Source organism: Tympanuchus pallidicinctus, unplaced genomic scaffold (assembly GCF_026119805.1).
Source record: "Tympanuchus pallidicinctus isolate F22 unplaced genomic scaffold, pur_lepc_1.0 scaffold31, whole genome shotgun sequence".
NCBI lineage: Eukaryota > Metazoa > Chordata > Aves > Galliformes > Phasianidae > Tympanuchus > Tympanuchus pallidicinctus.
The window spans coordinates 3,736,317-3,763,375 of record NW_026294749.1 but is presented as its reverse complement, the minus strand read 5'-3'; the positions used below and the strand labels follow the sequence as shown (position 1 = coordinate 3,763,375).

Genomic DNA, 27,059 nt, shown 5'->3' with positions numbered 1-27,059 from the left:
CACTTGGCCTTATAGAAACTCACTGTGTTCACTTGAGCCCAACTTTCAAGCTTCTTCAGGTCCCTTTGAATGGCATCCCAATCCCAGTTGCTGCTATCGTACCAACTGCACTACTCAGGTTGATGTCATCCGCAAATTTGCCGAGGGGGCACTCCATCCCATCATCTGTGTCACTGATAAAGATGTTACTGATCAAGGTAGAGCCTTCCCTTCCCTGGGTCATAGCAGGCCGGGAATCCATGCCCCGAGCTCCTCTCCCACGGGATGCTCCTAGTGGAGCCCACAGAGGCACCATCCCGGGCGACACACCCCGCGTCACCGCATGCTGTCATTGGTTTCGCCTTCATCCACATACACATCTGCAGCCCCTGGGCATCTGGAGGCTGAGCAAGCCCCGAGCCCCTCTGCTTCCTCTCTTTGTCCCTCTTTTCCCCAGTGTCGCGGCACTCTGCCCCCAGCGGTGCCGCCTTCCCGCTCCCCTCCGGCACTGGGGCTGCCTTGGGGCGGTGCTGGGCGCTGACAGCGCGGCGCAGCCGGAGGCGGTGTGCGCTGCGTATTCCTCCGCTTCCTTCCTCAGCGGCCGGGATGAAAGTTTTTTGTTTTTTGGTTTTTTTTAAAGAAAAATAAAAACTTCTAGGGTCACTGGGAGGGGGAAAAATTTCCTCGTCATGTCTGTGGCGTCTGCGAAACCGTCCCGAGAAGGAAGAGGAGGATCCGCAGAGCTGCGGGCGGAGGGGCGGGCGAGGAGGAGGGCCGAGGGGGGCCGGGGTGCGGGGCGCAGCCCCCCCGGCTCGCTGCCCGCCCGCGGGTCTGAGCCCTCCCGCAGCGGGAAGGAGGGGGGGAGCAGAAGGGGCCGGGCCGCCCCGCTCCCCCGCCCCGGGGGGTGCGCCGAGTGGCACCCCCCGTCCTCCTCCTCCTCCTCCTCCTCCTCTTCCTCCTCCTCCCCTTAACTCGGTGGCGGCGGCGGGCGGGGCGCTTCGCTTCGCCCTCCGCCGGCGGCGGGATGGCCTCGGCCGTGTTCGAAGGCACTTCGCTGGTGAACATGTACGTGCGGGGCTGCTGGGTGAACGGCATCCGGCGGCTCATCATCAGCCGGCGGGGCGACGAGGAGGAGTTCTACGAGATCCGCACCGAGTGGTCGGACCGCAACATCCTCTACCTGCACCGCAGCTATTCCGACCTGGGCCGCCTCTTCAAGCGCCTTCTCGACTCCTTCCCCGAGGACCGGCCCGAGCTCTCCCGCTCCCCTTTGCTCCAAGGTGCGGGCACGGCTTCGCCTCTCCCCCGCTGCCTTCCCCGAGCAGGGCGGGCGGGTGTCCCCAGGGCGGGCAGGGGGCGAGCGGCGGGACGGGACGGGGCGCGACGGGGAGGCGGCCTTTCGCGGTCGGAAACTCCTCCCGGGCCGCTGGTTCGCATTGCGCCGTTTTTATTATTATTATGGATTCTGCGGGCGTAAGGTCCCTGCCCCTCTGTGCCTCCGGGGAGGGCCCGTGGGGCTGCGGGAGAAGGGCTGCGGCGGACAGCCCCCGCGTGTCGGCGTGTTGTTTGCCACGGGGACTGTGGGAGGGGTGGGGGGGGAAAGAAAGGAAGAAAAAAGAGGCTGCGTCGCTTGGCAGTGGTCGGAGCGAGTGTGGAGCGAGCGCAATTCCTCCCATAACTTTCTGCGAAGCCAGTATTGCAGAGCAGTCCGCGCCGCACTCCTTCTGCCTTTCGGTTTCCGAAGGAGGTGACGCAGCCCGGGGGTGCGAACCGCGCTCGGAAGGGTTGGGGCCGCTCTGGGGCCGCTTTTAATGCGTTTGACGTTTGGGGAATATTTTCTATGACAACGCTGCGCTTGGCTCTGAATTATATCAAGCGTGTCGGGCGGCACGGAGCATCTATCTTGTGCGCTTTTCCAGCTTTCCAGTCTCCCCAACTGTCCGGGTAGTTCGACTGAACGGGAGCGGGGAGAAGCCGGTATCCGATGTGCGGATATCCGAAGCTGGAGAAGCCCTCCTCCGAGCCTCGCCATCCGGGGGCAGCGGCACCCCGCGCACCGGGGGTTAAATGGGGCAAAGCGGACCCCGCTCCGTGCCGGGTCCCGGCGCATCCCGAGGCGGCGGCATCGCCCCGGCGGCGCGGCGGTGCCGGCTGCCCTCTGCAGGCGGCCGGGGCTGGGGGCGGCGGAGCGGAGTTCAGTCCCCGCTGGTCCCCTGCAGAGGCGACCCGCAGCCCTTTTTGCCTCTCTCAAGTGCCTCCAAACTTTGCTTTTGCAAATTATGCGAGAGGAAGCATCTTCGATTCTTCCCTAAGACTCGGAGCTGGCAACCTTCACCCACCTTTCCCTAGGGAGCAGACCCCGGTAGAGTCTGCAGTGAGCGAATCATCAGTCCAGGATTTGAAAAATGGGAAGCTAATAGAAGCAGATGGTAATCTATTCAGCCTGGAGAGGAGGTGGGGGTTCACTCTGCAGCAGAGACAGAGTACAGTCAGGAATGGCTTCTCAGCAGTCGCCGCATGCTTCACAATTTCAGTAATACTCCTTGAAATGAAGCTGCTCCTCTGCTAAAGAAAATGACTTTGCTGAGTGTGCTTGTGCTCTAAAGTGATTGCCCACAGCCTGTGTAACTGCGTGATGCTGGGACACGGAATCACAGAACTGTAGAATCACTGAGGTTGGAAAAGGCCTCTAAGATCATCCAGTCCAACTGTCCACCTGCTACAATTATCACCCAGTAACCCATGTCCCAAAGTACTGCATCTGCTCTTTCCTTAAACACTTCCAGGGATGGTGACTCTACCACCTCCCTGAGCAGCCCGTTCCTGTGCCTCACCACTCTTTCTGAGAAGAATTCCTAATACTGAACCTGAATAAGAGTCCTGTTTGGCTAAGTGATGCTGATGCCAGTGATACTTGGCTGTGAGCGCACACTGCGTGATGCATAGGTGGCCCTTAGGAAACCTCTGGGGTATGCGTGGGTTCTTCATGTTCTGTTTGAAGGCAGAGATCCAAAGCTCAGTATATTTAACCCAACAAAAACACCTGGTGAAAGCACAGTCTTGTGTGTGAGCATTCAGTCATATACATCTGTGTGTATATTTTCATATATTCATCTTATGCATACAAACGTCATGTATATGCATAAGAAATGTATGCTTATGTGTGTGTTTATCTTTCTGAAGGAATCTGAATATTAGCTGTGCCTTTTATCTGGAGGAAGTGGTAAAATGTTGCAAACTAAACTTGCATTGCGTTGAAGGAGTCCAGTATTCCTACAGATTTGCTTAAGGAGCATTAAAAGAGCCAGGATTATCCTACGGCTGGGTCAGGCCACAGTAAGCTGCATGTGAGGGATATGAGGAGTGCAAGACTGAGCTTTTTCACCTTTCTAACTCCTTTACAAAGAAAGATGATTATTTTTTAAATGTAAGCAGTATCAGCAGGAACCAGTTGTTACCATTGTGCACTCACTCCTCTTCCTTGGATGTGTGGGTGTTTGCAGAGGAGGGGATGGGAAGTATGACATTCTGCACCCGTTGTTGCCTTATCCATCCCTTGGTAGGAGGGAAGAGGAGGCCCTGGGTGTTGTGACACACCTTTAAGAACTGACAACACCATGTGGCAAAGTGCATTCCACGCACACATCTGGAGTGCGTTGTGATGCGGAGGGCCAACTTGAGGCAAGCCGGGGAGCCAGTAAAAAGGGCCTGGTAAGTGCCTACCTGCAGTGTGACTGAGTATGATTCACTGCTGGTATCTGATTTGTGTCTGAAATGTGCCCTTCCCTTCCTCCAGGCAAGTGCACAAAAGAAGATCACAGAAAAGCATGGGCTGGCTCACTCTTAATGCCACTAGTCTGTTTCTGTATGCTGAGTGAACTGCTTTTGTATTTATATTTTTTTATGAGAAAAACAGCCTTGTGGACCTGGAAGCTGAGTCAAAATCAGTGATTTTGCAGTAGTTACGACAGACCCAATAGATGCTGGAAGTGAAGTATTAATCTGGGAAAGAACTCTTTTTTTTTTTCTAGCCTTCTGTTTTCTCTAAATATTACTTCTGGAGATTCTTGGAAAAGATTTATCTTAAGGCTTGATGGAGCTTCAGTGCAGTCGTACATCTGGCCCCAACCTCAGTGCAGGCATAGAATACAGAATTACAGAATCACAGAATATCCCAAGTTGGAAAGGACCCATAAGCATCATCGAGTCCAACTCCTGACAGCTCCAGACCTTTCGGTTCTCTTCCCTTTCAGGTTTCCCTCTCCTGATTGTTGCCACCAGGGTTTACCTGTAGCTCCCCAGAGCTTTTCTCTTATCATCTGCTGCGCTGGCACGCAACCTTTGTCCAACCATAAAAGCTGTCCAACCGCAGAGGAGCCTTCCTATGGAAGCTTTGTGTGCAGCACGCTCATAGCACTGAGCAACTCTCCCCTCTCCTGCAGCAGCCCCTGGGCAGCCCTTCCTGGTGGCTGATGCCGAGCTCCATCTCTTTCCTGCATCACCAGGAAGATGTGCCAGGAAGTGCTTGGGAAATCCTGCAGGGCTGCCTAAAGGCCTTGTGCAGAGCAGAGTTCCTGAAGAGCCGCCTGGGAATGTTATGTTTTCCTGCATATTTTGCTACGAATGCTGTATTCATAGCTTACAGTTTTCTATATGCTGCATTACACTGTTGTTGTTTACAGGGCCATCTGGGAGCGTGATTTATGCAGAGAGGGAACTCCACAGGAGCAGCATAGTGCTTTCCACAGACAGCAGCTGTTTGGGTGCTGTGACAATGCAGATAAATACACTGCATCTATTGTGCTCTTCCCATTGTTGACATTGTCAGCAGTTCATTAGTGGGGCTCACTCGGAGCATCTGTCTGGCCGACAAAGGATGCTGCTCTCGGTTATCAGACTCTAGCAGTGCTGTGAGACTGAAATTGAGTTTGGGGCTTCTGGGATTGGTTTTTTTATTAGCTGAATTTCATGGTTCATCGGTAATGCTGGAGATAAACGAAGCTTGCCGTGTTGTTATAAAGCTGAGCACAAGTTGCCTTTTTGTGGTGGACTGAGGCAATACGTGTATGGGGGGATTTTGGTGGGGAGGAATGGAAATGAGGTTGTTTTCTGATGACAGGTCTCACCTGATAAGAAACCAGCACTGAAAGTGGCTGTAGGAGCCTGCATTTTTCATTAGGCATTGACTGCTTGGCTCACTTTTATCTTGTGCTTCTTGGACATCTCGTTTCTTGTGGCTCATCAAGCATTAAGACAGGAGCTCAGTGACAAAGGGCTATCCGCTGAGGTCTGTCTCTGGGAGGTGCCGTTTGCCTGTCTCCCAACCCTGCATGAAAAGCCTGGCAGCTGGAGGTCTGGGCTGCTCAGCTTTAACTGAGAAGTGTACCAGGGCCCTCAGATGGCCACGGCCACAGCCCCTGCTCTGGGTGATGTCACTGGGACAGTTTGAGCTGTACTTTGTGCCATCCGTGTTTTTACATTTGTTCTGTGTGATCTGTCAAGGAAGCGGTTGCTTGTGCTAGAGCTAAGAGCATTCAAGATTGTGAAAACTCTCTGTCTTTCTGTGTCTAACAGATTGATTTCAATATCTTCAAAGTCCAAACTCCAATCCATCCTCCTGCATCCCTCTTTTCAACTCCATCGTATCTTTTTCTCTGCTCCCTGACTAATGCCACCAAGATGTACCACGTCAGCGATACTGCATGAATAGCACACCCTTTGTAACAGCTTCAGGGACTGCAGAGGCTTGTCATATGCATGAAGTGGAATGGATTTTCTTGTGTGGGAAGGGGCAAATGTGTCTTCCCTAAGAGATGAGAGCAGTAGAATTAAGGAAGAGGCATCAGACAAGTGCTGCCTGACTAAAACCACAGACACAGCTCTGGGATCTTATTCCATGTGATGAGAATCAGATGCCCTAGAAGACAGTATAAATCACCCACAGAGAGGAGAAAAGTGGTGTCCTGGTCTCTTGTAATTGGAGCTCCAGTATCCCTCATTGCCTCTAATTATCTGCCCTTCTCTGGATCTTATCATATCTTTGGACTGAATGGACTCCTGTGGAGTTATTTTGCAGAATTATTGAAGAAATGTTGTGTGAAGCAATCTTTCCCATCTTGTTTTTTTTTCTGGTGGATTTTTTTTTTTTTTTGCCTCTGAATATTCCTTTGTCCTTCTAGCAGCATTTATATATCCAGAAGTCCACTGAACGTGGCTCTGAGTAACTTGGTCTGACCCTCCTTTGGATGGAGGATTGGACCAGCTGATGGCCTGTAGTCCCTTCCGTTGTACATCATTTTGTGATAGCAAATACCTCCTCGTGGCTGGGACCTTCTTGCTCTATCCTCATCCTGGAACGTGGCTCTATTTGCATATACACAAGAGTTTGAGTTATCTGAGGGAAGGAAGAAGTAATGAGGGTAAAAGATATAAAAGATTGAGCACTGTTGTATTAATAAATACTGCAAGTGGGGAAAAGAAGCATATCTCTGGTTGAAGCCATACAATCTGGTCAGGAGAGAGTCCAGAGTAGCAGTCATCTGTGCAAGACAGCTTAGGTGTCTTCCTTAAAGATCTGTAATCCATAATTACCAGTCACGGACTTGTGCGAAAGATAAGGGTGGGCTCAAGATAAGGGTCTATAGGCCGTAAATCTTCACTGCAGTGGAGATTCAGCAAAATGCACTGAGATTTCTGCATGTATTTCTCTGCTATTTCTTTTTTCACTTTGCTGTCTACTTTGCCATCTTCCTCACAGGGGTTGGGGAGAAGATTAGGTGAGGAGAGCTCAATGCAATATTTTAATCTTCAAGTGCATACTGTAATACATAGTATTAATAGCATCACCATTCCATCTTGCACATATCTTCAAAAATATGCTTTGACTTCTGTTCTTGCTCAGTCACCTATACTTGCTGAAGTTTTTAGTGGGCAGTGTTGGTGGTAGGTTGACTTTTGGACTAGATGATCTTAGAGGTCTTTTCCAACTTTAATGATTCTATGGTTCTATGATTCTATAACTAATTTGGAGAAAGCAGGAGATCTCTTGTTATTCTTTGCTCTTCTCCTTATAAAAGCCTCAAGGGGAGTCCTCCAGACTGGAGAAACAAGGTTTGTCCACAGTTTGAGGTCATGCACACATAGCAGTTTGTACATAGTAACACCTCTCCAGGAAAACAGATGATTTTGAGTCATCACCAAGGAACGATTTATGATAAATACTTGATTTAGGAATGGATTCACTCTTCTTTGGAGGGCCCTAAAGGACTCCTGAGACAAGTTGCTCATCGAGGGCATCAGCCATCAGGGCCACGTCACAGTCTCACAACAAGCTGTGTGGTGTGTTAGAAGTGGTTGTCAGCATGTCATTAGCTGCAGACTCAGGCTTGGTGGCTCATAGGGCAGCAACAGGACAGGCTGTCAAGGCTGGATGCTGACATCACTAACTGGCTCCCAGGTCATGCTCCTCATCTGCTGAGCTCGTTTCCTGTTTCTTCTCAGCTCTGGGCCTCTCTCCCACACCGTGGCCGAGTGTGCCAGAGACGCAGCTGCTTGCCTGATTTGCAAGGCTCCTGCAGCTGCTCTGGCACCAGGGTCCCACAGCAGGAAAGATGCTGCAGCCCATGCTGCTGTTTGTGCTGTGTTTTTCCACAGATGTGTTGCTATTTGTGAAGTTACTATGTCTGCGTGGTTTCAAATTGTGGGCAAATCCTGTTCATCCAGTCTTAAGGACTCTGCTCGGGGCTCTTGGTCAGGAAAGGGGCAGGGAAGATGTCAAGGGGAGTTTTCCTCCCCTAAAATTAGGTCACTGGTTGCAGGGGCTGTGCACACAGCAGAACACTGCTGAAAACAAATATCCCAGGTATGGGCAGGTGCCACTCTTGGTCACACAATGTGCCTGCATTGTCCCTCCCTTGACCCAGCATGTGGGCTCTGTTATGAAAAAAAAATCCTAGGGATTTCTCATATTTGGCAGACAGCTTTGTAGTAAAATAAATAAAGAAAATGGAGCCAGCGAGGCTCCCGTTTACCTCAAGCCCTATAAACACAGGTGTTTATAGTATTTAAATCACTTGAAATGATAGTTAATTGTCTAAGCACAGTAGGGGTAACAAGACAGAGAGCAAAGTTTTCCTGGGAGGAGTTTACACATGTTTTCAATTAGCAGTCAGCCAGCAGTCAGGGCAGAGGGAAAGGCATGAGAACAGCATTTCACCATGACCTCACTGAGAGATTTCCCAGCTTTGAGCACAGCTCTGTGGCATAAGTGGAAGAAAGCACAACTGGTTCTGGGCTACTGGTTGCTTTGTTAGTGTCTTCCCTTTTATTTTAGGGTGAGCTGTCTGAAGAAAGGCACTCAGAAAGATGAAAAAATAGACACACACTTTTGGTCTGTGAGCAGAGACAGAAACAGAGGCTTCGGGATGCTCTGTGGCTGCCATACAGATCATAGAATCACAGAATGTCCTGAGTTGGAAGAGACCCATAAGTATCAGCAAGTCCAGCTCCTGGCTCCGCAAAGGACCACCCAACATTCAAACCATATTTCTAAGATCATTGCCCTAGTGCTCCTTGAACTCCAGCAGTTTACTTCCGTGGGGAGGTTGTTCCAGGGCCTGATCCTCCCCCTGATGGAGCCCCATGCCGTTCCCTCGGGTCCTGTCACTGTCAGCAGTGAGCAGAGATCAGCACTGCCCATCCACTCTCCTCATGAGGAGTTGCAGGCTGCCATGCTGCATACGTGGCCGATGTAAGAACAGCAAGACCAACATGCTTGCTCAGGACATCATGGCACATTTGTGTTGGGGCCTGTGACAGCAAGCAGTCAGGAGGGCTGGAAGGAAGCGAGGGGAGGGACCAGGCTGTACTCCTCCCAGTGCCTGTGCATCGGGCATCTGGCTGAGGGCATTGCAGATGTTGGGCTGTTAGCAGTCCTTTGGGCTGTGGGATCACAGCCCACGATGAGTTGAAAACCGCTGGCACATCTGCTAACTCTTAAAAACAGAGCCTTTTAGACTGACGATAAATGAGAGCCTTACAATCTCTGTAGCTCTTGCAGAAGAAATTACAGGGCTCAGCATATATATAGGCAGTCAAGTGGTTTCTGTGTGTTTGGGCCGCCACACAGGAAGGCCGCTCCCCAGCAAGCTCAGCTCCCTGCAACCGACCACAGTGGGTCAGCAGCTTTGCACCCCAGAGCTGCACATCCACAGCCATTCAGCATGTATACAGGCATCTGTCCCTGCAGATGCATCACTTACTCTCCTTCCTACGCTATCTGCCTTTTGGTTTTGATATCAGTAAAAGCTACAGTAGGAAACAGTGGTTACTGTGTTAGATGTTGGAATGTTCCATGCCAGTTTCCTGGTGGGTTTGTGTGCCAGGTGCCTCTCCAGCAGCCCACGCAAGAAGTATGTGGGGCTGGATTTCCTGGTGAAGGCAGAGAGCTGTGAAGCCTCCCCTGGGGTGAGCTGTGGAGGTGCTGTGGGCTGTTGGCCATCCTGGCTTTTCTCACTGGGGCTCAGGAAGGCTGTGCAGAGCTGCAGATGCCTCTCTTGATTACTAATGAGAGAAAATCCCAACTGCTTGGCTGCTTTTCCTCAGTGTACACTGCACACTGTTGTTGGTGAGGTGTATTTTTTTCTTTTCCATCAGATGTGGGACAGGCACATACTTGCAGATGGGGCAACGTGGAGCCGCCCAGGCCTGCACGCACCCAGCAGTTAGGAAGATGAAGTGTGCTGATCTGCAAGTCTGGGCTGAGGCATCAAGCGCAACCCAGCTAACACACAACCTGTGGATCCATGCAGATGAGTTAATTCATGTTTACCCATGTGAAGCTACTTGACTGTGGTGGACACCAGCTGGATCAGGAAACGCTGCTGTGCTTCTAGGCCTGTCTCTACTGTCAGAGGACGGAGCACGCTGTGCCAAAGAGGTGTCAGAGAAGCTCATGTAAAGGAAAAAATGCAAAATGAGGGATGTCGAGCAATAGAAAGTCTTATTATTTTGTGTGACAACTGTCAAGTAAGCCTGGCTGCTCCAGAGACAGTCTGGTTTTGTTTGGATCTGTAATTTGAGGAGAGCTGGCAGCTCCAAAGTCATGCTTTTGTCAGGAAAGTTTGTATGTGGTCACATCACACCAGTAACTCAGCTTGGGCTGATGTAGGCAGAAACATCCCATGAATGTTGGCCCCAGACTGGGTGGGTTTGGCAGCTCTTTCTGTACCTCTGTCTTTTAAATAGAGATGGTTGTGCACAAGGGAGACTGCACTTAGACAAGTTTAGCGCTTAGCATTTTAGTACATCGAGGTGGCTTCTCACAGACTGCTTTGCTACTTTTGGCTTGTTTCTTCTTTTTTTTGTTGTTTCAATTTTTGTGTAGATGGTTTCGGTTTATCAAGTCTTTTTCTGCTTCAACTTTCAGTCATTTTATTTATGCATTTATTTGTTTTAACTAGTGAATCTTGTGGTCTTTAGTAGTCTCTTAGGTATTTCAGTCCACGTGTGTATGTTATGCACTGGAAAAACTGCACACATGTAGAGGCAAATCAGTGGTTGGATTAGAACAAGTGCAGTTGCAACACCAGAAATAATGGGGCTGTTAGAGAGATGTCAGGTATTGGGGTTTGCTTCATCTCTTATTTCCTGTACGTGCATATGGCCTGTGGTAGATTTCCCTGCCCTTGCTAGGGGAGAGGGAAGCTATGGACGCCCTGCAGAGTGTACATATGGAATGTGATATTACACTTGAAAATCACACTATCGAGCAGTTCAAAATTAGAAGCATTGTAATGCATCATTCTGGCCAACTGACCACAAAATTTCCATGTCGGTCTTTTCTGCAGCTCTGTGATAATTCTGTAATTTAAAAAAAATAAAAAAATAAAAAAAAAATCCAAACAGTTGTTTTGCACTTGAAGAATGTGGTACTGAGAAATCTGTCGACTTGCCATTGGGATTTACATGTCTGCTCTCAAAGCCTTCTGTTTAGTTTGTGTTTTGTCTTTTCATCTGATCTGTGGGTTGTGTTTTTTGGCTTTCTTTGGTTTTCTTCTGCTTTTTATTGACAGAAAAAGGATGAATCATGGTTCTGGGAAGCAGAAAACAGCATTTTGATTATTGTTGCTGGCAATATTGTGTAGCAAAACTGGGTGAGGGTGTAGGTGGTTCTACTTCTGCTTGTCTTGCAGCTCCTAAATGTGATCATAAACAGCTGAACTTGTGTCAGGCCTGAGACTGTGTAACTACACCCACCTTTGTTTGGGCACACATTTTATCATCAGTGTGGGTTAGAAGTCTTATTTCTGGAAGGCATAATATTTGAGTTCTTTCCACATCTTCTTGAGTTGGTGCTTCTGGCTGCTGAAGTGTGTATACACATGAAAATGTGTACGAAGCCTATGCCCACGGTCTGTTTACTTTGTTTCTAGGGCTCATCACAATAAAAGAAGCCCATGATATAGAAGCCAGACTTAATGAAGTGGAAAAGCTTCTGAAGACTATAATAAACATGCCATGGAAGGTGAGTAAGCCAAGCTCCACACTTAGCCCAGCTTGACTCTGCCTTGATGGTGGCACACACTTGCATGCAGATTAGAAAGTGATGGCCTGTGCCAAAATGTAAAAGAAGCAACAATCCACTGAATATCTTGGAGAAGTGCTGAGTGTCAGAACCATGTAATGATGTCTCCAGGCAATTTTTGTAATAAGTCTTTCTGTTGTACTAGGAAGGGATGTAAAGGGAGGAGAGAAACAAAACAAAGTGTTGGTAATAAAAGCGGATGTCTCTTTCTCTTTTTAAGTATTCAAGATCTGAAGTAGTCCTCACATTCTTTGAGAGATCTCCTTTGGACCAAGTTCTAAAGAATGACAATGTCCATAAAATTCAGCCAAGCTTTCAAAGTCCAGTTAAAATATCAGGTAAGAGTTGTTTGCTTCCAACAGTCATCTCGAGAATTAAAGAATGAAAATTACTTTATTTGTTGTTCTCTTTGTTCTTTCTCCAAGCAACTAGCAAAAGCAGTGAGAATATTAAATACTGTTAGGAGAGAAAGAAGGAGAAACATCGCACCTTGAACACAGTGTGTGCAATTTTGGTCTCTCTATCTCAGACAGGAAATAATTAAATCTTAAAACACACAAATAAAGGATAGGGATTAAAGTCATTGAACGGCTTCTCCAAGAAAAAGGTCAAAGAACTACACTTAAACTTTGGAAAGAGGTAACAGTAGGGTTATGATGGAAGCCTACAAAACTGAATGGGAGGAGGTTTAGTTATCCTGTTGTTCTCACCAAATAATAACATCAATTATCCAGTAAAGCTGGCAGATAATAGGCTATAAACAAACAAAATAAAGGTTAAGTATTCTGCTGTTTTCATCCAGAGCTTGGCTAGGGAGTGAAGTCATTGTCATAGCATATCATGGAAATGACTTCAAAAAGGAATTAAGCAAGCAAATGAATGAAGAGTACATTGAGACCTGACACAAATGGAGACAATGGCAAGTTTCTAAACCACAGCCTGCTGGAGGGTAAACTGGAGAGCAGTATCATTCTATACTTGCCTGTCCTTTTAGCCCACCCCCACTGAATCTGCTATTGTCTGTTGTTAGAAGGTATATGGACATTTGGTGTGTACAGATTTGTATTTCTCTGTTGAAAAGTTTCCTTTGGGCTTAATGGGAACTGCAGATTTCTCCTTAGGAGCTTGCAGTCTGCGAGCTATCCAATGAGGTGGCAGTTTTAGTGTCACCAAAAGGGCTTATTTTGGTGAGTGAAATAAGAGTGAAATACTGCATAGTTCTCCAAGCTGCATAAAATCTTTAGTATGGAATACATCAGCTTTCATAGGTACTAACAATACTTTGGTTAATGACTAGGTAGCGTGTCAACGTGCTAAAGATGTAGACAGTATGTCTTAAGGATTGATTCATAAACAGGGTAGATTTCTATTTTCGTTTGTGATCCTGAGCTTTGGTACTAAGCAAATTAGTTATGGGTTAAATATTCTTTTAATTAAATGGTAAATTGCTTAGGAACCCACCAATAACTATCTTGAAGCATACTGCCTAACACGGTGCCTAGGCAAAAAATGTGGTCTTGTCAGTCAGTCTGGTGCTTTCTCATTGAGCCCCTGAGCAGAGGCTACAGCGCAGCACAGGATGGTGCTCATCAAGCAGCGCCTCAGGGGCCATACTCAAAGGGTGCAGGTCTGGCTCCTTGAGCCCAGGAGGTAGAAGCCAACAAGTGTGTTTAATGTTCCAGCTGTGAGTAGGGAGCTTTGGATGATGTGTTGAGTTGATGTAGAGATCGAAGGTGAAATTTCTCATGTGTGTGTTTCCTGACGTTTGTCAGCCTCCAAAGGTGAATGTGGTTTACATGCTTTGCTTCTGAGCACCCGGAAGTGTTTTCAGTACTGAACCCTGAGAACATATTCACTGTGTTCTGTCCGAAATATATTGCTGCCCTGTGAGAGCAGGGCCTGCAAAGTGAGTCCTTGCACCTGCCTTTATGAATTGAGGGATCCAGCAGTACATAGGTGACTCTGAAAGTAGTGTCTCCTACTTATTTCTGTGCAAATTACAACAAATATAAAGAGCACAACACAATTCGAGAGGGCAAATTTTCAGCTACAGAACACTATTTTTCAACGTAGTCACCCCCATTAACTCTGCATTTTCACCAGCAGTGTAGAAGAGCCTGCATGCTGCACTTGTAAACATCTGCATCAGCAGAAGTGACCCACTGTCATTGCTGCTGAAATGCATCACCAACCGCTGGCACTGTGCTCACATCCACTGGTTGGTCTCCACTGGTTGTCAGCGTGTGGTGGATACAACAGAGAGAAGAGGATCAAGAGAAATCTAAGTTCATAGTCAGGGTGTCTGACTGAGAGACAGGCTAGCAGTAAAGGGAAGCCTCCTGCCAGCCTGCATGTAGAAGAGCTGTGGAAACCATGTCTGCAGAATAATAACATGTTTTGTTTTAAAGTGAACTAAATTGATTTTAGTAGCTGAATCATACCTAATTAATTGGAGGAAGAACAGAGGAAGACTTACGCAGCTATTCAGAAGCACCATGTGGTAGTCTGTGTCATCATCTAACTGGTTGCCACAAATAGATTTTTAGAACTTAGGTGAAAACCTGATGATGAAATGACATTTGCCTCATCTGAAAATTGCACACTGGGGGGGGAATGGTTTTGGAGTCTGTCGGTGTTGTCAGTAGGTGGCAGTAAATGTTAACAAAGCGGTTTGCACTGCAATAAAATGCTGTAATTTTTAGGTCGTGGCAAGGACAGTAGGAAAAATTATGGCATTCTTGTTGGTCATAGTCCAGCTTTCTGCATGCCTTGCAGGCTCAGAAAAACAGACCAACAAATTCTATGCTTTCTGAAAGAACAAACTGCCCATTGCGTGGGCCTGTTCAGAGTGCTGAGTGATGGGGAAGAGGAGAAGCCCCTCCTCTTTGATAGAAGCTGAATTTGAATTTATGGTGTAAATTGTATTCTGCAGCACGATGCTTGCTTAATATGAGTCATTCTGCTTGTTTTCTTTGTCTTTACCACCCCCAAACATATTCTGCTGAAGCAGGTTGCAACACAATACAGACTTTCTTCAGAAGAATATGGAAGTGAATTCTAGCTTGGCTTTTATGCAGTAATATACTAATGTACACTTAAAAATTACCTCATTCCTCTCTCCATTCTCCTTTCCCACTCATTAGAGAAGTACATTCCTGTTGTGTTGGCACTAGCATCATCTGACATTGTATAATTAGAAAAAGTCCTTGCGATTTGCCTAGTTTGCCTTTCTATATAATACCCACATGGTTAAACTTCTTATTCACAACAGATACTGCTCTTTAGTTTTAAACACTTTCCCTGGTAGTTAGTGAGTGGAATTAGATGTAAGTTTAGCTGTTCTGGACTGGAGACTTGTTACACAATGACAAACAAGTAGAATTGAGGGCAGCGTAGAAGACAGTATTGTTTTACATAGCTTAATGATGATTGCTCAGATAATTTGGAATGTATCTTTTCATTTCCTTTCTTCTGTTATGGGCTTTTTTTTTTTTCCTCTTTTTCTTTTTTTTTCCTCCTGCTTAACTTGTTTAAGCCTTGGAAATCTGTCCAGTAAAAACACAATTATGAGAAATGGTAGTTTGTAACTGTATGCATGGGCTCCCATTCTGCTAAAAGTGACGCCTATTTCGCCACTGGCAATAGTGGGACTGAAACCTGGCCCTTGCTTCAGATGCTCTGTATCAGGAATTGATGATGTGAATAGGATTGCTTAAGCACTGGCAATCTGTAGGTGTAAGAAGCTGTGAAACAAATTCTTTTTCTTCTTTCCTCTACAGATGTTCAGTGTTACATCCCTTTTCACAACCATGTCAAGTATGTGTGACGTGTAGTTATTTCCAGCTTTCTGTTTCTTGGACTCTCATCTTGTTTCTCTTTATTCTTCTGACAGAAATCATGCGATCAAATGGATTTTGTTTAGCGAACACTGAAACAATAGTCATTGACCACAGTATACCCAATGGAAAAGAGAAGCACCTGGATGTGGATTCAGCAGAACACTTGTAAGTGTGGTTTATCCACGAGTAATGCTGTCAGGGTTCAGATCAGCAGTCACTTTTTGGCTTTTTATTTCCATAGCAAGATGCTATTCTCTCAGTAGGAGCAAGACTGGTGCAGTTGTCATTCTAACTGGTTGAAGATTACTGGATCTGGTAGCTGAGGCTTCACAGTTCTTTCCATTAAAATGGATAAAATGGCTCTCTGGAAATTGACCTCACTTGGTCCTGTCTGTAAGAAAAAAGCTGTGGCTATCGTAGGGATCCTGCCAGGTGAAAACAGAGGAACTTTTTCTTTCTCTCATGATTGTGAAGAGAGATGACTTGAGCCCAAACGTGGAAACTGAAGGATCCCGACAGACAGACTATCCCAAATATTTATTAGGGGAGCAAAACACCATTCTCTTTATCAAAGGAAGCTGGGCAGCTGCTCAGGTGTTGCTACACTCTTTGACTTGCTGAAACATGTATTTCATTAAGGAGGAAGGATGTTAGATTAGCCTTATTTGTAAATTCTGCCTGCTAATGCGTGTAGATATTTTGGACCAGAGACCAGTAACCAGAAGGGCTTTCATTTAGGTCTTAAGTCAGTGCTGTATTGACAGATGGGTACTGATGGAAGTCAGCTCCTGTTGATTTCTGTCATGGAAAGTGATTGATGTTTCAGTGAGCTTCAAGTAATGAAGCATTTAAATGTTTTCAATGAGAAACATTGACCTGTGTTTTCATTAGAGCAATCAAAATGATGGAAACAGAGCACTAAAGGCCTTATGGAGGCTTTATCTTTGAATTCATCTTGTCACGTTTGAAATGTGATCATTGCCAGTCTGCAGAAGGCTTTACAGGTTGACAAGATTTTCTCAGAGTCTGAAATGTATCTGGCTCCACTGCAATTTCTCAAAGTCTTCCTGTTATAAGAAGGAGTGTTTAACACTTACTGTTTTGAGCCTAAAACTTACTAACAGCATTTCAATTCATACGCTTGTACTAATGAGGCCAAAATGATGAGCTGGACATCATTCAATGAGGCCACTGTCTGGACATTAAAGTTGATAGCTCCTGGTAGATCATCTCTTAGTATCGAGAGTGATAAATGGTCTCCCTGATCTAGCAGGAGGTGTCCCTGCCTACAGCAGGGGGCTTGGAACTAGATGATCTTAAAAGTCCCTTCCAACCCAAAGCACTCTGTGATTCTATGAAATTATTAGAGCAGATTACCAAAGAAGGCCTTATCCTGCCTCATTTTTATTATTTCAAAAGGTATTGATTTAAAAGAATGCTTTGGCCCAAGGAAAACTTGCTGGTCTGGGATGGAAAACTTCTGTCGTCTAGTTGTCATCCCAGTGTTTGTCCTACACATCAGAAAATACTGAGGCAGGAATATATTGATATGATAAAGACCGGGTGGTAGGTGTGGATTCCCAGAAACAGTGGTGGAAGAAATTAATCCAAAATAACAGCTCAGCTTTGTGCTTCTGTATTTTAACTCCCCTGAAGGAAGTTAAATTGAGTACAAAGAAGTTCATACATTTTAAATGTCTGTTGTACATGATGACCTAAACTTAGCTGTATTTTGTATCAGGGAGGTAGTGGCCTGGAAGTAATTAATGGCACTCATGTAGAAAAGCTATCTTGTAAAGACTGAATTATTTTTAAATACAAAAGTTTCCTGTATTTTTAAGTGTAGACTAGTAACCTAGAAAGAAAGTTTATAAACCTTTCAAAACCCTATGCAGTTCCTTTTTGTTTTCTGTAGATTTGGATTTACAGAATTCATATTTTCTATTCTGAAATCAATTCCTTGTGGACTTGTCTATCCTCAAATGGGGAGTTTTTCCTTTCAGTAAAAATCCGTATGGGTTTTGGTTGCTGATGTACTTGAGTCAGACATTTTGCAAAGCAAGCATGTTTTTTGATAGAAGCACCCAATAGCATTCATTTGCCAAGGCCCTGCTACACTGTTGGATTTTGTTGGGTTAGCCACTGTTGGCTTGCTCGCTGGGTTAGCCACTGAGTGGCCCATCACCTGAAAAATCTGAAACTTCTTGCAAAAGAAACTGTCGTGTTTTTGCAAGCTGGAGTTGCTTACTCTGTTATTGCTTTTTGCTTCCTTCTTTTTCTCTAATTTTGGTTGTCAGAATACCACATTGTTGCAAAATGTGGTGAACCCAGTGTGCTCAGCCTCCATGTGGCAAAAGCAGCTGTTACATGCTTTCTGTACTCTGCAGTGCTTCTCAAAGCAAAGGTGGCAAATAAATGCATCCAAGCTCTTTGTTTTGTTACATAGAAGTACCTTCCTCTGCCAGGGCTGTTTGCACTTCTGTCTTTCCAGCCAGCAGCAGGCAGCAGAGGCTTTGGAACTGGACATGCTGCCTTTTTGGCAAACTTGCTCCAGTAACAGGCATGTCTTTTCAGGACAGTGGTGGTGCTGGTGCAAGCATCTTGTTGTCCACAGGAGAAACTTTCATGTGTGGCAATGCAAAAGCAGCATGGAGCTGGTAAAGTTAGGTGCAGAAGGTTTCCAGAAAAAAAATAATCCTATGCTTGACAAGAAAAGGAAATGCTTCTCCTATGCTTTTTATTCTTAAATGGAAGGAGTTCTGTTCAGGTACTGCTTGCACATAATGTGTTGAGAGTTCTGTAAACTTTATTTTAGGGAAAGACCTGTTGGTAGTTTTATGTGGTACACAGCTTCTAGCTGTAACTCTGATTTACTGGGTTTGGTTTCTTCCAAGCACTGCAGAGCACTGCTTTGCAGACTCCTGTGTATGCACTTTCTTTCCAGCAGCAAGGAATGCTTTCTGCCTTCCCACAGCATGTGAATGTCACTGCTTTGTATCTCACATGCTGCTTGTACTACCTTATCAGCAAGACTGAAGTACCACAAAATCTATGTGGCCTTCCAGGTGCAAGTCTGATTTTCTATAATTGGCAAGAGAAAGAAAGCTGAGTCCAAATAGCTTTCTTGCTTCCTTTTCTGGCATTGTCATTCTGTCTGCCCCACTGGTGTTTCATAACCCGTTGTTCCTGGGCCTCCAGTGGTCTGTAAGACAGCACAACATCAGCTGGGAGTTAGCTGCCAGAAACTAAGTCAAATCCCTTCTGCACGTGTTCCCACGCATGCAGGCAAGCAAACAACTTGGAGGGAGTAGGGAAATGAAGGCAGTAAACATTTGAAGCTCAGTTGACACTGAGTTTTTCCATGGTTGTAAGTAAAGATCATAGTAACAGGACTGCAGGAGAAAATCCCTGAGTTTTTGTTCAAAAAGTTGTGGTTCTCATAGTTTAGGATTGAGAAGAACCAGGAAGGAGTGTGGAAAACGGACAGAGCCATCTATGTCCATACATTCCAGGATGTAGGCACTCTGCTATCCAAAAAGCTGTGATGCTTTCCAAGAAATTGAGTTTTGAGAAGAGGGAGGAGTGGGAGATGTTATCTGCTTCTTTATCCTACCAGTCTTTTTAGATCTTCTGAAGTACTTGATTCTTAGGGCTCTCTCAGTTGAAGTTAGAAGGACATCTGCAATTGCATTATTTAACTGCGGGAGTCCAACTGCCATAAGGAGTGCAGTGAGACTCTGTAGGAAGGATGCTATAGTCATTGTTTCCTATATGTCTTGATCATTTGTCTTTATAAAAAGACAAATGCAGGGAGGAGACTCTCACCCTTTCACTTCATAGGTGCAAGTTCAATCTGCATACAAAGGCAGTTTCCGTTCTGCATTTGTGTGGGAACCGAGGCATTTCATGACACCGCCAAATGCTGTGAGAATAAAATGGAAGAATGTGAACCTCAACTTCATGACTCACTTTTCCAGAGCTCACTTGCTGCTTCCTTCCTTAACACTAGTAGCTTTGAAAGTCAGGGAGAACAATATGAGTTGTGTGCACGCACCGTAGTTCTCATTGTCCTGTAGCTGATTCATAAACGTGGCTGTACGATGAGAAGGTGGATGGGATCAGTTCTGAGTAGTTGCTGTGCATTTTTTCTAGGCTCTGAAAGCTCTAATTCCAGAGGTATCTAGAGCTGCCTAATAAAGGTTGTGTCCCAGGAAATTATTCGTTTGTTAGTAGGAGAAAAGCCCTAGGAGTTGAAAATGAATTTATTGTGTTTTTGATCCAGGTCAACTTCAACTGAACATAGTAACTAGATGTCATGAGATGTAAGCTTCAGGTATGATAATGACAAGTGCTGTGAAGAATCTGTGTCATGCTGCAGAGAAGTCATAAAAAGCCCCTTTCAGTGCAGACTGCTATCTAAAGAAATTGAGTATTTGCTCTCCTAACATGCTGTGTATTTGTGTTTCGGCACAGCTGTAAAAGGGAATAGTTCTCTTGTTTTACTGTAAGCCAACTCCTTTGCTCATTTGTCTCCATGGGTTACAAAGAAGGTTTTCTGTTTATTTAAGGACACAGAGGGCAATGTTTTTCACTTATATCTCAACCCTCTTTAGTGAGTGCTGAATTTTGGTTTACAGAAGTGATGGAAGATATAATTTCTGATCTTTCAGCATTAGGAGAATGATATGTAGGCTGATGTCACGAAACTGTAACTTCACTATTCGCAGTTGATTTTCACGGACTTGCTTGAGAACTTCTTGCATATGTTTTAATTTCAAGCTGCCAGGAGAGGGAGCGAGACACTGGTGATTTCAGAAAAAAGAACTGGGACTCTAGATCTTTGCCTTGCAAACTGAGCTTCGCAAAGCTCAAGCTGAAAACCAGCATTAGGAGTACTGCTACTGCAGCACTGCTCTGCTGTAAAGCAAGTCCATGTGTTAAATTTACTCAGAAACTTAACTTGAGATACTGGTAGAGACATTCTTGCCTGCAGCTCTTTTTCCAAATGACCCCCACAGAAATGTCTTCTCTCAAAAATTTCTGGGGATCAGTCTCCAGATATTCTAGCCTTTTCCTTTTCCCCCAGTACTTTTCTTCAAATTCCATCTACATTCAATTTTTAAAATTCATATCAATTACTTTTTTTTTTTTTTCTTTTTTCATCAATATTAGTGTCTTTTTGCATCAAAAGAGGGGTGGCCAGCAGGGCAGAGGAGATGATTGTTCCCCTCTGCTCAGACCTTGTGAGGCCTCAGCTGTAGTATTGTGTCCAGGCTTGGGACCCCCAGCACAGGAAAGAAATGGAGCTGTTGGAGCAGGTGCAGGGGAGAGTCAAGAAGATGATCAGAGGGCTGAAGCACTTCTCCTGTGAAGACAGGCTGAAGGAACTGGACTTGTTCAGTCTGTAGAAGAGAAAGCTTGGGGGGAACTTATTGTACCCTTTCTGGTACTTAAAGGGAGCTTATTAATAGGAGGGAGGCTGACTTTTTACATATTCTGAGGATGGTAGGACAAAGGAAAATGGTTTTAAGGGAGAAGGGCTTTAAACTAAAAAAGTGGAGATTAGATGTTAACAGGAAATTCTTTACTCAGAGAATGGTGAGGCAGTGGCACAGCTGCCCAGAGAAGTTGTGGATGTCCCTATGATGTAATGCCTTTTTTTGTTTGTTTTGTTTTAATTTCTCCTCAGGTTTGAAAGTGTGAGTGACTTTACCTCAGAGCTAGAAGACAGTGATGACCCAACAGCCTATGTCACCAATTTGACATACTACCACCTGGTCCCATTTGAGACTGATATTCTGGACTGAGACTGTTTAATGCCACAGGCAGCCAGCATCCAGCCAACCTCTTCGTCCATAAGCTCTGCTGTCTCCAGCATTGCATCTCAGTGAGTAAGGATCTGCAGGCAAGACCAACAGCTAAGAAGCTGCAGCAAGTACATCACAAAGCTGGCTTTGTAGTCTGGCCTTCTGTTGTGTCTTGCAGAGACGTCTTGTAAGGAGGTAGCTGCTTCACTGTGAACAACAAACTCATTTTCCATGAAAACAAGGCAGCAGAGGCCTCCTGGGACTTGAGGAAATCTCTGCAATGTCTGTGGTAACTACAGCTCTGATACAGCCGCTAGAACTCGTGCTGTGGTGTGCTATCACCTGTGCTTCTTGGCTTGCAGTGCAAGTTGAGGCTTCCTCTTTTAGGATACCACCAGAAACTTCCCTAGATGTCGTGCCCACTCTTTTTATGCTGTGTAAGTGAGAAGGCAAGCCAACCAGCTGAATTTTGTCAGTTCCCTCTGCAATTGCTTAATGGATGCCTTGCAGGTCACTTCTTGCTCAGCTGCCGGATGACTGGTGCCTTACACGAGACGTCAGAAACACCATTGAGTGCCTCTAGGATACAGAATACAAGCTGACTGCTTTACTTCTTTCAATCATGGGTTTTCATGTAATCATTGAAGAGATGACTACTCTTTCCCTCTTTCCACGAGTAGTAAAGCAGACAGCAGCTGGCATTGCAATGGGCTACACACAATGTTTAGGTACCTGAATGATGTCAAAGATCTGGAAAGCTGATGGGAAAGCTGAACTGCCCTGCTAAGGGCGGTCAAGGCTACAACAGACAGGCGCTTGGATATGAATTTTGTCACGTGGACCAGAAAATGTGAATGGTGCTTACAGTTGTTTATATCAGAGAGATAGTTCCCTATGTATGTTTCTCCCCAGAGAATGGGGAGAAAGCCAATGAGATTGCGTGTTTGGACTGAGAAAGAACAATAAGCTACAGCGTGCCTACAATAGTAGGAAAAACACCCACTCCCAGGCCTGCCTGACTCAAAGGGTCTTTCTGGCTTTCTGAGATATGCCTGCAGGGCCGGGGGCAGGCTTTGTTGTCACATGAATGCATTGGTGACAGTGGGAGCACGAGCAGGATTGGAACCTGCAGCCTCTTGACTACTGAGTAGTGGAAGGTTAAAATCTCTTTGGGGTCTCTCTCTTGCAGAGTGCTGTGATCTCCAAGCTGTCGCAGTGAGAGCTCAGCACTCACCGCCGTGGCCTGCCATTGAGCTTTTTGTGATCTAATTGCAAGTATGAAATTGAAGGGATTGAAACGTGAAAGAGGACGTTTTGAACATGTTTCCTTGTAGTGGGGCTTACGTTGTCCTGAAGAAGTTGGTACAACTCCCTTCCTTTGCAGACTTCTCATTTCTATCTGTAGAATAACAGTCAAACAGCATTTGCTAATGTAAATAATAAATTATTTAGAATCCCAATTCTTTTACACAGTATGTTTTTAAAATATATTTTAAATGAAATAAAATATAACTCACCTTCAGTACACTTTCTGCAGCTTGAGATGTGGCTTCTTTCTTTTTCTTTTTCCATCTCTGAAGACTCTTTCACAATCATGCCAATTCCTCTTTGTTTCCTGTAGTTTTGAAAAAATGCTGAGTTTACACAACTTCTCCCGTGCTGCATGTCTTGCCTAAACTGCCAATACATTACATGCTTATGTGAAAGCTCTTAGCCTCACTGTTGATCTTGTGTATAGGTGTATGTAGCTTAATACCACTAAGTTCAGTGGAGCAATTCTGCACTTTTACAACCTTAACTGAAAACCAGTCTGGCACATAACCTTTTTGAACATCGTGCAGATCTTTGTACATTAAACTCCTGAAATAGAAGGGGATGTGTCCATACTTGTGCAAGGCTTTTTGAACAGACTTTTGAGTTTGAAATGTGTTTCTTTTTTTGTTTGTTTGTCTTTAATTTTGTTAGTTATAATTCTTTTTCAGTTCTTTAGTGATTTAAGTTAACCGTGGTGGGTTAGTATCTAGTAAATAAGTGTGTTGGATTGAGAGTTCAAATATTTGATGTCAGTCCCTGGTCCTACTGTCAGCATACCATGTTGCTTTTATTGAATCTACTTTGTCTCCTCATGTCTTTCCTAGAATTATGTTTTCTAGAGCACCAAAGTGCCATTGTTTTTTGTCATGCTGTTTTCCCCTGGTTTGTTTGAATGTTCTTAAGAATTGTTAGTCCCGTTATGATTACTTACCTCTTTCAAAGCACTTTAAGATCTATCATTTAAAAATGAAAGAGAAACACCGCTAATTCTTGAAAGGTAGAAACACATTCCTCATTAAAAACAGTTGCATGCGTGTTGAAATCTTCATGGAAGGAGAAGTGTAATGCAAAGGAGCTCATCTACAAACAGAAGTTGCACCATTTCACTTGGATTTTTCAAAAGCCATTTTTATCAAGTATTTTCAAGTGGTGTTGCTTTGTAACTTATTTCACTTCACTAAAATCTATTTATTTGATAAATCAAAAAAATGTAAATGACTGTGTATATTGCTTTGTGCACAGAATCAATTTAAAATTACCTTTGGTTAAATCACTGCAACTTTCTCCTGTGGACCAGGTCTCTACAACTGGGAGAGGTTCAGAGTATGAATTATTCATGTGGTAGGTTCATACATTCAAGATCTGTGGTGAACCAGTCTTTGAGGAATAAAAAGAAGCTCGCTTTTTACAATTCAAGATGCAGATTATGTGTGCACAAGGTTTTTTTAAATGATTATTAAGACAGTATTTAGAATCACAGAAGAGTTGATTTTACTGGAAGGGACCCACGAGGAACATTGAGTCCAACTGCTGGCTCTGCACAGCACCACCAAACTCTATGAGAGCACTGTCCAAACACTCCTTGAACTCCAGCACTTAGGGCCATGCCCACTGCCCTGCGCAGCCTGTTTCATGCCCACCACCTTTGGTGAAGAACCGTTTCCTAACCTCCAGCCTGACCCAGCCCTGAAGTCGCCCTATGCTGTTCCCTCGGGTCCTGTCACTGTCACCAGCGAGCAGAGATCAGCACCTCTATTTGAGTGAAACAGTAGAAAGTCAGAAATTTGAATTTAAGTTTCCACTGGAGCCTTCTTGCTTGTGTATGTTACAGTATAGTCTTCAGAACTGTCTGCTTTTCTGCAGGATTCTATTTGGACCAGCTGTTCTCCAGCTCATGTCTGAAAGTTCTTTGAATTACTCCATCAGGCCAGACTGAGTAATGTTCCTCTGCAGTGCTGGGGTAACATCACCACCACTGAACAGGCACACACTTCTCCTGTATCCTGACAGCTCTTCATACGGAGCTTGGACCTATCAGCTTCCCAGGTAATGTCCTCAATGTCACACAAAAGTGAGAGGAGACCTTGGCACGTAGGAACTGTCAGCTGAACAATTAAGCGTTCAGAAGCTAATAAAAGGTGGCAAAGTGGAGTCCTAAGTGCTCACTCTGTGGATCAAGCATTTTCCTTCTTTCGGAATGACTCTTCCAGATCACAAAACATGCTTGCAAGTGTTTGTTGGGCATCAGGGGAGAGTTTACATGCATTTTTCCCTTTTACAGAACCCTTTTGGGGAATTTTCAAGTCATGAAACAATCACTCACAGAAAAGATTTTATCTCAAAGAAGTGAATACCTTGAAACAAACCCCCAAAACATTTCTTGGCTTCTTCCTCTTCTTTCACCATTGTGGCTGCAAGAAACATTCTTGTCTTGCAGTTGCTTCTCTGCTGGGAGGATAAAAAAAATGTCTTGAGAAACAGGAAATCATCCAGACTTGTCTGCTCAAAGCATTTGCCTTAATTTTTTTCCAGGGTTGTCACTGCACTGCTGCCACTCCTTCATGGTTCCCATCAGTCATAAGGAGCACATTGCCACCTGACATCCAAATAAGCTCCGTTTGCAGAACTCAAGGCTGGGTGGTCATACCAGAGCTCCTGGCTTACTCTTTGGCTGGAAGCGCTGGGAATACAAGCTGCTCCCCAGGCAGGAGCCTGCTTCAGGGCAGGAGGACCTGGAGCACAGGAAGGTGTTCCCCATTCTTGATTCACAGTAGTTGTATGGGAAATGGTAATTTCCATGGTCCAGTCCTCCTGAAAAGGAGTAAAATTATAGAGTTTGCATGGGTTGTGGTCATAGTAGCAAGCAGTTAATGTATATTTGATTGCCAGTTCATACGAGTATATGTAAACAAGCCTCTGGAGGTACTCAGAGTGCAAAAAGACAAAAGTCATCGGTGAGGTACAACTCCAGTGTTGTAATGCTTAGTAAGTAGAAAGAAACTTATCACCAAACTGGTTGCCTATCATAGAGTTATAGAATGACTTGGGTTGGAAGGGACTTTAAAGATCAGCTGGTTCCAACCCCCAGCCTTGGGCAGGACGGCTACCCACCAGCTCAGGCTGCCCAGGGCCCAGTCCAACCTGGCCTTGAGCCTCCAGGGATGGGGCACCACAGCTTCTCTGGGCAGCTGTGCCACTGCCTCACCACCCTCTGAGTAAAGAATTTCTTACTCGGGCAAAGACCTCGTAGCTGAAGTGTAAGGATTTGTTTGCTGCTGGCTCCTGGATAACAATCAGCCTGCAGAAACACTCCTTGCAGTCCTCTGCTTAAGTGCTTAATGTGTAACTGTTTATCCTTTTCATTACTTGGACATGTTGGGTATTCTTCCTTTTCTTTCCTGCATTTCTAGTTTCTCAAGCTGAAGGTAAGAGCACTGGAGACAGCAGGGCAGGCCCAGCACCTCCTGGGTACAAGGACAGACCAAAGCCAGACCAGGCCATGGGCTTTTGAGGGGGCCTGGCTGGGCAGGGATGGTGGCCAGGCTGTGGGGAGCTGAGGCCCTGCCCCCTGCAGCATGCATGGGGGGGCTGAGGGCCCCAGGGGTGATGTGGGGCTCTAGGCCATAGGTGTGAGCAGCAACAGCGAGGCCTGTGGGTGGACTGTGGGCCTGCATGCTGCATGTCAGGATTTCTGCAGGAAGCAACTTCAGGGGTGCAAAGCACTGCCATTCATCTCAGTGTGTGTTGCATCAGAAACTTGATGATATCACTCTATGCAACATCTCGTCCATCGCTCTTTTTGTTATTATTTGTTATAGCTACCTTAAAAAGCTCAGCCTTGATTCCAAGGCCACCCTTTATAGCAGGAATACTCTGTAAGTCAGCACCAAACTCTGAAAAAATAGATGACTGTTTTCTCATTGCTTCCTATAATAATGCTCATTCCTGTCCCAGTCAGCTACCTCCGAATTCCCTTCCCCACACACACACAAATTGTTCAAACTATTTACAGTCAGCTTTCATCAATGTAATTGCTTTCCTATGGAAATGTTCACACCCTGAAGTGCTGTTCCCAAGTTTTATAGCACACAGAACATTCTCATTTTCCCTGTTGTCAGGTAATTTCTTCTTGCTCTAAGCCCATTCTCATTATAGTTAATACTGTTAGCAATACATACATTGGGGGATTTAGACAAGGGAAACGCACCAAGGTAGCACTGTATAGACAGATAGATTTAATAATGGGAATTTGCACTCACATAAAAGATCAGAACAACAGTGAAGATGTGGAGGTTGTTCAGATGCATTTTTTATTGAACTGTACTAATTCAGAATTCCTCGGGGTCTCCCATGCACTGCTAACATAGCATCTATCCTTACAGTTACAGCTTATAACCCCACATGCACTGGTGAGAGAGAGCTCAAACTTCCATATCACACAGGGGGGCATCAAGAGGTGGCGAGGACAGGATTTTGCAGTGCTTAGTTTTGGCCTAGTGCTAGCAGGCAGATGCCTTGTATCATAGGACAAGTGTT

General features: G+C 45.3%; 1 protein-coding gene across 1 annotated transcript; it reads left to right on the top strand.

Annotated features, from left to right (window-relative positions):
- The first annotated feature begins 882 nt into the window (after window positions 1-882).
- On the top strand, window positions 883-22,731 carry PXDC1 (PX domain containing 1). Its single transcript, XM_052697594.1, has 5 exons — window positions 883-1,259; window positions 11,412-11,503; window positions 11,784-11,901; window positions 15,456-15,567; window positions 21,092-22,731. Exons 1-5 carry the CDS (start codon window positions 1,004-1,006, stop codon window positions 21,207-21,209), a joined length of 696 nt encoding a protein of 231 aa, XP_052553554.1. The 5' UTR covers window positions 883-1,003; the 3' UTR covers window positions 21,210-22,731.
- The last annotated feature ends 4,328 nt before the right edge of the window (window positions 22,732-27,059 follow it).

Bases quoted from the DNA above. Each gene is read 5' to 3' on its own strand.
- PXDC1 (XM_052697594.1), top strand. From the start codon at position 1,004: ATGGCCTCGGCCGTGTTCGAAGGCACTTCGCTGGTGAACATGTACGTG. The intron at 11,902-15,455 runs GTAAGAGTTGTT...TTCTTCTGACAG, and splicing joins AAGTCCAGTTAAAATATCAG to AAATCATGCGATCAAATGGA. The intron at 15,568-21,091 runs GTAAGTGTGGTT...ATTTCTCCTCAG, and splicing joins GTGGATTCAGCAGAACACTT to GTTTGAAAGTGTGAGTGACT.